Raw genomic sequence first — 15,191 nt, forward strand, 5'->3', positions numbered from 1 at the left:
AGGATAAGTCCAGGTCAGAGGACAGACATATGTTTAACTCAAGATGACTGACATTGAGTATTTACAATGGAATTAAGGAAGTCAAGTGTTTTAAATTTGCAGAAGGCTAGGTATAGGAATTCCCAATAGAGCCATGCCGGAGATGATCTTAACAAGAAAGCACACAACTACAGTTCCTTTGCCAAGACTCTGGTGTTTTGGCTGGGATGGTGTCGACCTGATGAATGTTCGTATGATAAAGGTTTTGCTGCTTGAGACCCAGTGACGCGCTAGAACATGATGTCGGCTGATTCAGATAAGTATCTACAGACTTTAGTCCCCAGCACCGGGCTCCTCCAAATACCGGGTTTGCACACCTTCGACCTTGGCCAGAAGCAGGGATCCTTCCTGCCAGGGATAATAGTAAGCCAGATTACATATATATTTATTCACTTAGGACTGCAAACATTGAGAGTTTAAAATGGACTCAAGGTAATCAAAAGTAAAAATTTGCTGTACGCTGGATATGGGGAGTACCCACAAGACCATACCAGAGCTAGTCTCAACAAACCTCGATGTCGGAAGCTGCACGAGTATAGGTTTACGTCTAAGATTCCGGGTTCTCCTCATGTGGGCCATGCCGGAGATGACCTGATTGGTTGGTTAATGAACCGGACAGTATCTCTTTCTGACTGCAAAGGGAAAAAAAAAGTTTTGGTCGAGGAAATGTCCATTTCGATCTGTTTGAAAAGACCTATGAGAGCTGAATTTATTAAGCTCACATTTGCTGTTTTGGTTACTAAAGTACAGGGTTCTAGTGAGTTGGGAAGTTTAGAAGGGGTTACAGGGGCATTATAAATAAACATCTGGGGGGAGGGGCACCCTTCCACAGAATTCCTTAGAGGGAGCATTTACAGATGGAAGGGAATAGATAAGGCTGAAGGGGAAAGAGGGGGGAGCCCATGGAGGAGGGAGGGTGCTGAAGAAATGGGAAGAGTTAGTGGTAATTTCTCTAATTGTGGGGGCTGATAAAATGAGGGGTGATCATCAGTTTTTAGGAAGTGTGGTGGTACATCTTAAGCTTTTGACATGATGCAGGGCAAGGCTGGGTGTCCCGGGCCGATTATTGTGATTATCCTGTATTTGTGTATAATGTTTCATCTAATTGAATAGGGATATACAAATTATCTCCTGGAATGTTAACGGTCTGGGGACACCCATTAGGAGGAAAAAGGTACTGCAAGTTTTGAACAAAAATCAGGCTTCAGTAGTTTGCAGACAAGAAACCCATCTTACAGAATCAGAAAGTAAACTTAAAAGGGAATGGGTACAATCATGTTTTTTCTCAGCAGCTATGGGCAAGAAGGGCAGGGTGACTATATTAACAAGAATGTACGCCTACGGAAGAAAAAGCTAATTCATGATATGGATGGGAGATTTATAATACTTATTGGTAAATTGAATGGAAAGGAGTTTCTTTTCTGTATGCATCAAATGAATACAGTCTTAGTTTCTTTATCAAGCTAGCAAATATACTTTTAGCTAATACTCAAGGTATATTGGTTATGGCCGGAGACTATAATTGTATGAGTGACCCATTATTAGATAAATCTCTGGCAGTTAGGGTGTCCTAGAAAGATGAGAAGCAAGGGGATGGGGATCACATTTTTTATATAATGAACTACAGCTACTGGATGTATGGCATACCCTAAACCCTGAGACCAAAGATTTCACACATACTTCTAGGGCACATAATTCCATAGCCAGAATTGATTACATTCTAGTATCCCAAGGTCTCTTTTCAAATGTATTAAAAACAGAAATAGGGCTCCTGGTCATCTCAAATCATTGCTTGATATGGATAGATTTTAAATTGGGTGATGTAGACCCAAGAGAACGATTATGGAGCTTGGTAAGAAATGGAAGGAGTTTGAATCTAATAATTCTCAACACAAGGACTCCACCATCCTCTTTTGGGAAACCTGCAAAGTCATTTTACAAGATGAAATTTTATCATATTTGATAGCTAGGAATAAGAGATTGAACAAATTAATTTTACAGTTGGAAGAAATGTTGAAACTGGAAAAAAGACAGAATCATAAAGACAGGCTCCAAAAACATAAGGAGAAGTATAAAAGTGTTCTCAAGAATCTAAACACAGTTTTATACCAAAGAGCTTAACATATGCCACAGAAAACCGAGCACAATCATTTTCGGTTTGGAAATAAGGCAGAGAAACTTACATGGTGAGGGTTTGAAAAGGGAAGTAATTTATTGAAAAACTTGAGGACAATAAGGGGAATATAGTATCTAAAAGTCCAGTAATTTGCAAAGTTTTGAGAATTTTTTATGAATTTCTGTACTCAGAGGTCAGAAAGGGTGGTAGTAAAGAGTCAGCAGCTAGAGTTCCTAAACAAGCCTATACAATCATATGGAATTCTTTAAAGCATAAAATCCAACAAATCATGTAAAGCCCCAGGGCTTAACTAAGAGTTACAAATCCCAAAATGTCCTGTATACAACAATATCCAAATCCACTGGAACAGGAACCAAAACACTGTATCAACAAAAAGTACGCACGTATTACTTAATAACAAAAAAATATAGTGAAGTGATATAGTAAAGGGTATTAGCAAGCTGGGAGACTAGTGTAAGACCACCTCCAGGGTGGTTGCCTGGACCTCTCAATCATCCACCCAAAGAAATTAGAGAAGTCAGAGGTGTTCAAAGAAACAAATATCATTTTGTATAATTTTTAAATTGCATATGAAATCACACAGTGTTCAATTGAACTAGTATAGGAGTAGGCAAAACATAGGCTCTTTTTTAATATACATGTTCAAGCCCCACAGCGTTCAGATAAAGAAACTTTGTAGCAGACAAAGCAAAACCCCAGAGGGGTTCAACTCCCACTCAATAGATCCCCTGCTGAGGAAAATTGAAGCAGATAGTTCAATTCAGGGTCTTAGCAAAGGTGGGCATACATTTAAAATGGCCTCTTCAGACGATGCCTTTATATTCCTCACTGAGCCACAGAAGTCAATAAGGAAAGTTCTACAACATCAAATTTACTTTTGGGGCATTTGTGGCATTGAAAATGAATCAACACAAATCCGAGGTTTTAGATATTCTCTGAACTCTTAAAGTGTGGGCAACTTTCCATTGCTATGGGTTGAAAGGGAAATGAGGTATTTGGGCATTAAGGTTCCAGCTGATGTAGGCAGAATATATGACTGTAATATTGAGCCATTAATGTAGACCATGGGGATGACACTACAAAGATGGCGGGATCTTCCTCTTTCTTTAATTGGCAAAATTCAGCTCGTAAAAATGGTGGTTCCTAAATGGTTATATGCGCTTCAAATGCTTCCTATCTGGTTACGAAAGAAATACCTTAAAGAAATCAATAGTATGCTCAACACTTTTTATGGACAGGGAAGAGGGCAAGACTCTCAGTGGACTCTATGATGAGAACAGCTTGGGGGGGATCTAAAGTGCCCTATTTTTCAGATATATAATTTAGCATGTATGCTAAGACATTTATACGATTGGTTGTTTCAGACCTCTTGATATTCTCCATATGATCTCGTACAATATTGGTTGGTTCCCTTCTCATTGAATTCTCTGATTCAAGTTACTGAGAGAGAGGTACTGGGTGACATTAAAGACCACTTACTATTGTCCTCTTGCCATGCAGTATGGTCATCTCTACATAAGTTTTTATTGCGCGCAGGCAAGATATCCCCTTACATTTCTATGCAGGCTAATCCACAGTTTAAACCTGGCTTGGAGAACCAGGTATTTAAAATGTGGAAGCTGAAAGAGTTTATTTATTCTTTGGAGATTCCAACATAATACAAAGCTTTTAGGAACTACAATCCAGGTACCAATTAACATACAAAGATTTTTTTTGTCTGTCTACAAGTAAGGCATTATGTATGTGATTTGCTACAGAATAATCCTGAGTTCAGTAAGCTTGAGCTCCTAGAACAGGTTCTAGATGGGAGCAGGCAGGAAAAACCATTCTGTGCCAGGTTCAACAGGGCTTTGTTGAACGCTCAATCAAGTGACCCTTTGGCTGGGATTCTTAGCAAATGGAGTAAATGGCTAGTTGTAATCTTATAGAACAAAAATTACGGCAGTGTTTCAAAAAAATAAATAAAACAGAAAATGTAGTATTAAGAGAAACTCAATTTAAACTTCTCTGTCAAATATATTTATCCCAGGAGAGAGTGTTTCAAGCTACAATACGTAATGCACCTAACTGTCAGAAATGTAGTCAAACAATAGGGGACTACTTTCATAGTTTCTGGCAATGCCCTAAAGTCCAGGAGTTTTGGTATCAAGTTTAGGTTCATATCGAAAATATTTGGAAGCTATGTTTGCCTGCTGACCCTAGACTTTGGTGTTTTGCTATCTATGATGAGGTCTCTATTAAATTGGGGCCTAATAGGAAGTCATTCCTGGATAATGTTTCAATTATAGCAAAAAAGAAAAACCATGCTGTCCACCTGGGCAGAGGTTGATAGCCTCACTATAGTTCACTGGAAAGTGAGGATAGGTAAACTACTTATTTTCGAATACTGCAAAAAATCTCAGAAACTCATCTCGAGGCTGTTACAGATATGGCAAAATCATTTGGATACACTGTCTCCTTTGGTGAAGAATGCTATGTTCAAATTATGGTGTACAACATTTTGAGTTGGTGAGAAATATTATCCTCAAATTGTATGAAGCATTATGGTCCATTTGGAGTCCATGTTAAGTATTGACCATTGCATTCTGTAACAGTGGTTTAATTCTAGTCTAGATATTGGAGAATTCTAACTAGGGCACGGGGGGAGGGGGGATTTCAGACAGAGTGGAGGAACTCACTTTTCTATACACGCACTTTATTTTATTTGTGTTTTGAATATATTCTTTGTCTAACATGGTCTGTTGTTATCCTACAATTGATTCTGTAACTCTCTGTTAAAATCAATAAACAGGTTTTATTAAAAAAAAACATAAAATATGATATGACACATGTTTTGATATGTTTTTTAGACTCATAATTTGATTAAAACATTTTTATTGACATGGTGATTGTTTTTTATGCCCATCATGTTCTTTCTTGATCCTAAAATATTTAGTTGGCACTTGCCACACACTAGTTAGGCACTATTCCTTCAATTGTCTTTGAAACGTAGACATAAGGGAAAAAGCACAGGACTGCTTTTATGGCCAAGTCCATAAGTAAAGCATGTCAAGCAGCACTGTCTGAATTTTTAAGAAACTCATCGCCTGGTAAAAATTGTTGCTAGCTGCTTGAAGCAGTAATTACTACTTTAGGAAGTTTGCTGGGCAGACTGGAAGGAGCATCTGGACCTTTTCTGCTGTCATTTCTATGAATCACCCTTTGTTGTTCTTCCTTCCTCTCTTCTTGTCTATTGATCCTATACTTGTGTGTTTAACAATGTAATTCCATGAAGAAAGGTTTGATATTAGCAATAACTTGAGCCACAAAAGGAGTTTTTGTGGGTTTTATTTTTTTTGTTTGTTTTTTAGCAAATGGGAGGCGAGGGGAGAACATAGTTTACTATCTTCAATGTATTGTTGCCGAATTCCCAATATGTATATTTTTCCCACTGAGAATTGTCTCTGTTAATTCTTTTTATTTTGATGATAAACTTTTGAGCTGAAACCAAATTTACTATATGTACTGAAATATTTTCTTTGCATGCATTTCTTTTGTTTGTTAAGATGATTTTAATGACCCTTCTCTCTTTTTTTTTTTGTTGTTGTTGTAGGAAGAATCCTTAACCGTTTTTCCAAAGATATTGGTCACCTGGATGATTTGCTTCCACTTACGTTTTTGGACTTCTTACAGGTAATCCAGTCACTGCTGTTGAAGGCTTTTTTTGGGGTTTTTTTTTTTTTTTTTTTTTAAATGTCTGTCAAGAAGAATGAGACTATGATCAAAGAATTACTGGAGACCTTTTAAATCAACTAATGTGACAGCATTGTGGTGGCTTCATGAAAGAGCCTGCTTTGTGAAAGAAGGGTGCGGTTTATAATTTCCAGCATAAGTGAATTGTTAACCTACTGTATAATTGCTATGTAGGAGTGGTCACACATAACTTTGATACCATGTCCTGTTCTGAGATTGTGGTAGCTACATGCTTTGCTGAATTGCTGCTAGTTTGCCTCCGAGCAATCTGGCAGTCAGACTGCAGTGTTATGAAATGTGTCCGCGGTCTAAAAACAATCAGCTCGCACGGAATGATAGCAGAAATGAACCAAATCAGGTGTGTGTGTGTATATGCATGTTACCACAAAGAAGCAAATGTTTACTCCACCTCCCAGGTAAAATCAGGTGGGGCAGCCTGCAAACAAAGAAAAGATTAGTAATAATAAGGGTGAGAATAATATGGTCTTAATGGGAATAAAAGAAAATAGTTACTGCAGATAAAAATCTCTGCGTGCACAAAAGAGTTATGTGCCAGTAAGTCAGTAAAAGATCAAAGATATGACAGCAAAATCATCTATATTGTAGTTTGCAGCAGCGGCTTTTATGAGCTGGCAAACACACAAAATGTTATATTCAGCCTTTATCCCAAGAGTAATATCCTAAAGTAAATTATTCTTAGTATTTTCAGCTTGTGCTGTAATTACTGATTTTGTTGGAAACATGAGATGTAGTAAACTGCAGGTTTTAAAGAGGTTTATTTCATTTTGCAGCAGGTGACAAAGGTAATATCAAGTGTCTGTAAATGATACTCGGCAACTACATTGTTCTGAAATAGTCTTAAAATCCATGCAGGAACATGCAGCAACTAGCCTCAGATACCCTCGCCCTAAACTGGAGTCAGGGCCTTCTGTAAGCATATCCTCCAATTTATCTGGACGCAAAAACTTATGGAAACTCAGACTGGGAAACTAGGATCCCTGTATCTCCCTATTGGCCAAGACAGATTTGGTTCTTGCTCTGTTCATCAAGTCTCCAGTGCTGATCACACAGCATCAGGAGCTGCTACGCCACATCAGCCTAGATCGGGGTGGCCAACTCCAGTCCTCGAGAGCCAGAAACAGGCCTGGTTTTCAAGATAACCACAGTGAATATGCATGAGAGAGATTTGAATGCACTGTCTCCATTGTATGTAAATATATCTCATGTATGGGTGGATGTCCCAGGGAGATCCAAGATGGCCACACACTAAGAGTCATTGCCCTGTCCACTCCCCTCTTGCGTTCAATACTCTTTGCCTAATAATTTTCTTACCTCTTTTCAATATGGGTAAGAGGAAGGGCAAGGCTAGAGCATTCCCGGATACATTGGAGGGTCTGTCTTCAGCCGGCCTGGTGCATAAACATGTTCTCCGGAGGCAAGATCTTCTCCTTTGCTCTGTTGAAGCATCTTTGGGTAGCCTGTTGAGAAGTGGTCTGTCTCCGGCAACCCCAGACTTCGAATCATCCTTATCTCCAGAGCAACGCTGAGTCCCTCCTTAACCTGGCCCCCCCACAGGTAGCACTGATGCGATTGCTCTGCTCCCTTCGCGCCTTGATGATATCACATTGCCGATTGCTTCGTCGTCAGGAGCCTGTATGGAGGAGGCAAGCCACGGAGCTGGTAACTGGTCTGCTGGGGGAGCTGAATTCCTGCCTGTTTTTTCTTCTCCTGCTTTTCAACGGCTGGGACTGTTTGCAAGAGGTAACTTTTACTCCTTTGGTTAAACCCCCAAACATTACACTGGGCATAATCTGGGAAGCTATAGCTAATCTTTCTAACCAGGTTTCCCCCAGTTTGTTTTACAACGGCGTAAGCTGTCAATCCAAGCTTCTCAGTCTCAGTTACTTGAAATTAAATCGCCTCAATTAAAGCAGCAAGACTAACCCAAGTAAGGGAAAGAGCACTTTCCTTAGCAGGACCTATGCTATGGAACTGCATGCCTGTGGAGATCCGTTTACAAAGAGACATCAAAACCTTCAGAAAAAATTTAAAAACATGGTTATTTAAACAAGCGTACAACAAAGAGAAAGGAGAGTAGAACACAAGGAAAATGGAAGGTGATCTGCAGTACACCCAAGAACACTACCCCAATCTACAAGGGTATGTATTTTTATTTTTATTTTTTTTGCTTACCACCAAAGAATAAAATACTATAAGTTCTCTATTTTAAATCTGTCACTAAAAAGAATGGACATGATGTATCACACCCACCTATGAGTAATTATAACAAACTATGTTACCGTAAATTGTTGGCACTTGTTTAGTGGATAGAATTCATTATTTTTCCATCATTAATGTTTGTGCCTTATTGTAAACCGTTGTGATGGTACCTAACTTATCGACGGTATAGAAACGTTTTTTAAATAAAAATAAAAAGTGGACTCTTGCGGGACCAAAGGGGGTTGCCTTGCAAAATTCTGTTGATACTATGTCGGCTGGCCATTTGTTTCTGCAGAATAAGCTGGAAGATCTGGAAAATGTGATATGCTGTCGAAGTATCAGGATCATCAATTTTCCTAAAAAAAAAGGCTTATTACTCCTGTGGAAATGTTATACAGATATTTTATGGAAATTTTAGCCATCAAGGAAAGTCTGCTTCCACCTATTTCCAAAGCCTATTATCTTCCTGTGAATTTGAAAGTTTCTCAACTGAGTGATACTCCTGCTCATGTTGGCCTTGTTGATTCTTCTCATCTTTCTTATTTTCTTGAAAGTTCAATGGATGAAGCTGTTGTGCCTTTTACCTTACTTGTCACTTTTCCCATGGACTCTGACTGGGACTTTATCTTGAAATTGTTTTTTCATAAGAGAGGTATTGCTTTTTTAGGGCTTAAAATTTGTATGGTCCCAGATGTATCCAAAGTAACCCAGTCTAAGAGGAAATGTTTTCTGCTGATGTGTCCTGCTGGCTTGAATTTGGAGGCTTTTTTCTGGCTTTATTTTCCTTGTAAATATGTCGTTTAGTTCCAAGGGGTTAAATATGTCTTCTTTGATCCTTCCCAGATAAATGTTTTCCTTAATGATAAAATCAGACAGGATATCATACCCTCAACTTCTAGCCCGTAACTCCTGTGATTTTCTGGCACTCTTTACTTTTGAAGATTTTTGCCCTTAGCAATGCTCGGCTTTCTTCTTTGCATTTTTCTTTTTTCTTCTCTTATTTGCATTTGGATCTCTCCTTATTTGTGGTCTGACAGTGTACTATTGAGATCTTATAGTTCCAATTACGTTATTTCTTTATTTTGTTTAATCTGATCTCTATTGTATCATTTCTTGTCAAATTGTATTAACTTGTTAACAGATTTAAAAATGATAAACTGTTAAAAAAAATCTTATGTATATTCATTATGGATATCTTGAAAAACTGGCCTGTAGGACTCGAGGACTGGAGTTGCCCCCCTTCTCCCCCGTGGCCTAGATTTTGAAGGGATAGCCCTACAGCTTCTGAGCCTGTACAGCATGTCTAATATTTAAAGAGGAAATCCTAAAGTTTGTAGTGGAGGACTTTTGTTCTGTAGTGTGAAGGGAAGGCCCTAGATCCATCCTCCTGTTTCACACAGAAACTGCTTGAATACATTGTCTCTCTCTGAGTAGGGTTTGAGAACCAACTCAGTAAGGGTTTACCTCTGTGTAATTGACACTTACCACCACCATGTAGAAGAAAATCCATTTCTGTACAGCCTTTAGTTCGGTTTATGCAAGGCTTGCTTCAGATAAAGCTGTCATCTAGCCTCCTGCTGTGTTATGGGACTTCAACATGGTACTTACCCAATTAATGAAAGCATTTTTCGAGTCTCTGAATTTTTGTAAGTAGAAGTAGCTGACCTGAAAAGTCATATTTTTAGTGGCTATCATGGCATGCGGCGTCATTGTGCTCCAGGCCCTCGTGACTTATCCACTTTATATAAAGGTTTTTTTTCACAATGCAGTGACTTAATGCATACATCCTAAGATTCTGCTTTTGGTTGTGTCAGAGTCACAAAGATGAATGGACATTGTACTTTAGATTGTAAAGGAACCATAATCTTCTATCTGGGGCAGACTGAAGCCCTCAAATAGTCCTCCTAGCTTTTTATTTCATCTGGAATCTCTATAGCCAAGCACTCTACTTCTATTTGGTTAGCAGATTGCATCTCCTCCTGTTAAGCCAGGCAGGTCTGGATCTGGTAGGCCATGTCAAGGCTCACAGTGTTAAAGCCATGTCTGTGTTGGTAGCCCACTTGACATCTGTCTCCATTGAGGAGTTTTGCCTGAAATAAATCAATTTTCCCATAAGATCATTATAGCGTCCAGAATGCAGAAGAATCTTGCAAGACTAAGAACATAAGAACATGCCATACTAGGTCAGACCAAGGGTCCATTAAGCACAGCATCCTGTTTCCAACAGTGGCCAATCCAGGCTATAAGTACCTGGCAAGTACCCAAAAACTAAGTCTATCCCATGCTAGCAATGGCTATTTTCTAAGTCAACTTGATTAATAGCAGGTAATGGACTTCTCCTCCAAGAACTTATCCAAACCTTTTTTTTAACCCATCTACACTAACTACACTAACCATATCCCCTGGCAACAAATTCCAGAGTTTATTTGTGAGTTGAGTGAAAAAGAACTTTCTCCGATTAGTTTTAAATGTGCTACATGCTAACTTCATAGAGTGCCCCCTAGTTCTTCTATTATCCGAAAGAGTAAATAACCTCAGGCCCTGCAGGCTATCCTGGAATTATATGAAGAAATCCGAGGGGATATGGATCCGGTCACCGAAAGGTCCCATGCTGTGCCTGGCCTCACCAGGCTCCTTCCAAATGACAGTAGGGGTCATGGGGGGAATGTCTTAAACCACTTTTTCACGCTGTCTGGACCAGGTCATCACAGCAGTCTCTGACCGCATTAATCACTACATAGCATTTCCTCGGAACAGGAAGGACTTGATGGACTTGAAGAGAGGTTTTTATGCCTTCGCGCACTTTCCCAATGTTCTGGGAACTACTGACTGCACTCACATGGCCATCATCCCACCCCATGACAGAGAGATCTTCCAAACAGAAAGCTCTTCCACTCCATTAATGTGCAAGTGGTCTGTGTTGCTGGAATGTGCATCCTCGATGTGGTGGCCAGTTACCTGGGAGCCGCACACGATTCCTTTAAACTTAGGCAATGAGGCCTGTGTGAAAATTTTTAGGACAGCCTGTACGGTGACGCTTGGCTCATAAGTAAGAGATGCTTCTTTCTATATTCTATCTCTGGCTATATGTATCGGGTAAATGGCACATTATTATTATACAGATCCCCAAGCCATGCCAGTACAGGGGTGCCAGACAGTCTGTGGAAGACTGCCTAGTCCCAAGCCGCAGCAGCAGCCCTCTAGGCCCTTGCTGTTCACCTGTGAACATTCTGGACAAGACATTACTCCCTCACTCCTCCTCTCTAGTTGTCACACAGCAGCTGACAATATGTTCTAGCACTCAGCAAGTAGATGTCATATTTGGATTAGTGTGAAAGCTACAAATGTTTATTTACCAATAGCCTTTGTGTGATGGCACAAGAAAGGGGTCTGAGGATCAAGTCTGGTGTGATGATGACTATTAGTTCCCCTTAACACTCCACAAGCTCTACATGTACACAATATACTGTATAAGCCAGCTAGCTACTCTCCTGCTCACATACAGGGCCATTTAAGCAGGGGTTAGCTAAGAGTATGCAATGTGAAGAAGGCAACAAGAGGAAATCTTGAAGGTCCCCAGTAATGACCTTATTTTTAGCTCTTGTTGTCTTCCTTAGGGGCCTGCACTGACCGTTCCGTTGTATGGCCTAGCCCATATGGTCTTGCGTGCTCAATAATTGCCTACTTGGAATGTGCAAGGACATTCTAGCATGCAAGGTCATGTGGACAAACCTTGTACCTACTGAACACTTTACACAAAAACCACACAATCAAAGGATCCAATCAGGAAGTGTATTTTTCGAACCAGTGACCACTTTATTAGGGAACACATGTAGGGCACTGTTTGAAATCAAGTCAAAGTGTTAGGTAATCACAACTTGCAAGGATAAGACAAAACATTGTACATTATATGCACAGCACATTCAGTGTAAACCTGTATGTGCATTGTTTGAAATGGCATCATTACATATACAGACTTAGCATCTTATCCTTTTGGCACAATCAAAGACCATAGAAAGTGGAAATGGCACCCCCAATAGCTACAGTACAACTGTTATGTTGGAGGTGATAGCAGCCCTGCTATGTGATGGCTACAAAAAGGCTCCAGTCAGTCCATGTTGAAAGACTGCGCTCAAGGGGACTGGCATGGGGCAAGGAAGCAGAGTTCAGCAAGAAGGCAGCAGGACCAGGACCAAAGAGTGTAGCAAGAAGGCAGCAGGACCAGGACCAAAGAGCATAGCATGGCAGCAGGAGGCCCAGGAGGAGACCCAGCAACATGGTGGCAGGAGGCCAAGGGGGAGACCCAGCAACATGGAAGTAGGAGACCCAGGAGGAGATCCAGCAACATGGAAGCAGGAGACCCAGGAGGAGATACAAGCAGCAGCAGTAGGAGCTGAGATGAGATAAGACTCCAGAATCTGGAGCAGGAGATGAGATATGGTGATAAGAGGCAGCAGCTGGACCATGACTGAAGGCCGCTTCAAGGAGGGGGGAATATGGGCGGAGCATTGAGGAGGGCTTTAGAGTTAGGCTGATGTACCACAATGGCTGACAGTAGACCATCCTTCTGTCGGCTGGCACAGCAACTCTGTAGTGAGGACGGGCCCAGCAGGCATCTTCCATCTAGACAGCACAGCAACTCTGCAGTGAGGACGGGCCCAGCAGGCTTCTTCAGTCTAGATGGCACAGCCACTCGGTCAGGATTCTTGGTACAACTCTTCTTATTAGCCAGTCCATGGCACCAAATTTTCTAGTTTATGGCCCCTTGCCATGTCGTAGCTTGCCACGTGGGGGAGGGCATAGATCTAGGGGGCTACCCCTTGGGTGTCTGTCATCCCCGGGGACTGCTATGGGATGTGGACTGCAATGATGCTGGGGATGATTCGGCAGCTCAAGCATCCTTTGCAGGATCTGCATCAGAACATTGGTCATGCTGTTGACTGCAGCGGCCAACGTTGTCACGTTCTGCGTGTTTGCGGCTGTTTGCTTGCACAGTATTTGGTTTTGCCTGTTGTCAGCCCGCCTGAGGCACACTAGCTCTGCCCGTATGTGTCAGAGGTGGACCTCATGCCTCCTTTCCAGCTGATCCAGCTGCTCGTGCATGGACTCCTCTATTTATGGTGGGGATGTTGTTGGTGCTGGTTCAGGGCCTGGTGCAGTGCTGGTGGGGTTGAATACTGGAATTTGGGCCTCCAAAAGTGACATGAGTGGGCTTAGGGGCTACTCCTGCTGAGTGTGTGGTGCTTTGAGCTGGCGCTGTGGTGTGCTGGCTTGAGGTATTTATTTATTTATTTATTTGCTTTTATATACCGACATTCGTTGGCGTACATCACATCGGTTCACATAACAACAATTGGAATAGTATGACAAGAGGTCGTAGTATTTTACATTTAACAAAAACTGGTTGGAACTAAGTATACAATGAAACGAGAAATTAGGAACGAACTTTAATAAACGAGTGGCGATAAGCCTTGAGGGGGCACATGTAACCAGTATATACATTTAAGCAGGAGAGACGGTGGGTAGTGCAGAATCTGGAGCCTCCTGCTCAAGGCTCTGTTCCTCCATGAAGCCAGATAGGTTGAGGGACATATTGAGTAGGCTGGGTGAACCCAGTGGTTGCAGCATTGCCAGTGGCTCCTGAGCCTGGGTCTGCTGCTGCTCCTTCTCCTCCTCCTCTGCCTCCTCGCTGACCTGGGTCTGGGCATCCATGAGGATGGGCTTGTCTAAAGGTGGTGGTGCTCTTCTGGTCCCCGGGCTTTCCTGGTAGGGACCAGCAGTTTCGTGGGTGGGAGCTGTAGAAACAACCGAAGACATAACTACCAATGGCAGTAGTATCCTTTTATCATTTGGCATCAGAGGTGCACTTTGCTTCTTTGCATTGTGAGCATCTTATGCCAAATGATGTGTACACCTGTTGCAGCCTGCCCGTTGACAAGTGAGGATAACTTTCCTGCTGCTGCTCGCGTGCTGTCCAGCTGCTCAATCATGTCCTCTCAGACATCCAGTCCCAGCCTTTGCATGAGGTGCTCCTCCATAGGGGTGAGGACGATGAGACAAGGGGCTCCTCCTCTGGTCCGCCGTATGTATTTATTCCTCGCCCCCAACTTGGCTTTCAGCTGTGCCTTGATGTCCCGGTACTTGTGGGCCACCTGCTCCTTGCTTCATTCGACTCCGCTGTGCATGGAGATGCCCTGGGCTATGTTGTGCCAGATCTGGCCCTTGGATGCTTTTGAGGTCTTGGACACCTGGTTGCCAAAGAGCTTGGCATAATGGTGCAGAACCCCTGCAATGACCATCTCGTTCTCCTGGACGCTGAACTTGAGAGACCTGAGATGAGGGCGTCCCGCTGCCTGGCCTCCAGAAGTGATGCCACTTCCACTTCCGGAGAGGTGTCCTTCCTTTCCCCCTCCTTTCCTTGCCCTGCAAACTCCCTTCTCCTCTGCCCTCTCTCTTTCCCTAGCCTGCCATCTTCATCCCCCTGTACGTGCCCGCCTATCCCCTTCCCTCCTGCCTATCTCTACTACTGTCCCTGGCCCTGCTCCTCCTCCTCCTTCCCCTAGCACTCATGCCCTTGTCCTCCTGCTTCCTCTCATTCCTCCTCCCCCTCCCATCTCCCCCTCCTCTCTGCCGATGCCTCTCACACTTCATCCTGTCCACAGGCTCCACTCTTCCACTCACCTCCTCACTCCTCCACTCACCTCCTCCACAGACAAAGAGAAACTGACAAACGTGACAAACAAAAACTTGCACATACACAGATAGACAAAAGACAAAGGTGAAAGTAAACAGAAGGAAAAACAGCAAAGAACAGGACAACCCACTCAGAAATCGTAATTACAACTAACTCCTAATCCACTAGCCACTACTTACCTCCTCTCCTTTTGTTTTTTAACCCACGCCTCGACACACCCTCAAAGAGGCAGCTATAGGAAGGCTGTATGTGTATATATATATATATATATATAACTTGAAAAAAATAGCGCACCACGAACTAATTTACGGTAGCAGCATAAAATGACGCGGCATGCGCTGATGCAACGCACTGCGCGGGTAACATGAT

General features: G+C 42.1%; 1 protein-coding gene across 1 annotated transcript in view; it reads left to right on the plus strand.

Moving 5' to 3' along the window:
- ABCC4 (ATP binding cassette subfamily C member 4) overlaps positions 1–15,191 on the plus strand; it is a 1,099,276-nt gene that overhangs the window by 633,979 nt on the left and 450,106 nt on the right. Inside the window, exon 20 of the mRNA XM_029604735.1 lies at positions 5,769–5,848. Within this exon, the coding sequence (XP_029460595.1) occupies positions 5,769–5,848 (80 nt within the window). The remainder of the gene's footprint in view (positions 1–5,768; positions 5,849–15,191) is intronic.

The sequence above is a fragment of the Rhinatrema bivittatum genome, chromosome 5 (assembly GCF_901001135.1).
Source record: "Rhinatrema bivittatum chromosome 5, aRhiBiv1.1, whole genome shotgun sequence".
Classification (NCBI taxonomy): Eukaryota; Metazoa; Chordata; class Amphibia; order Gymnophiona; family Rhinatrematidae; genus Rhinatrema; species Rhinatrema bivittatum.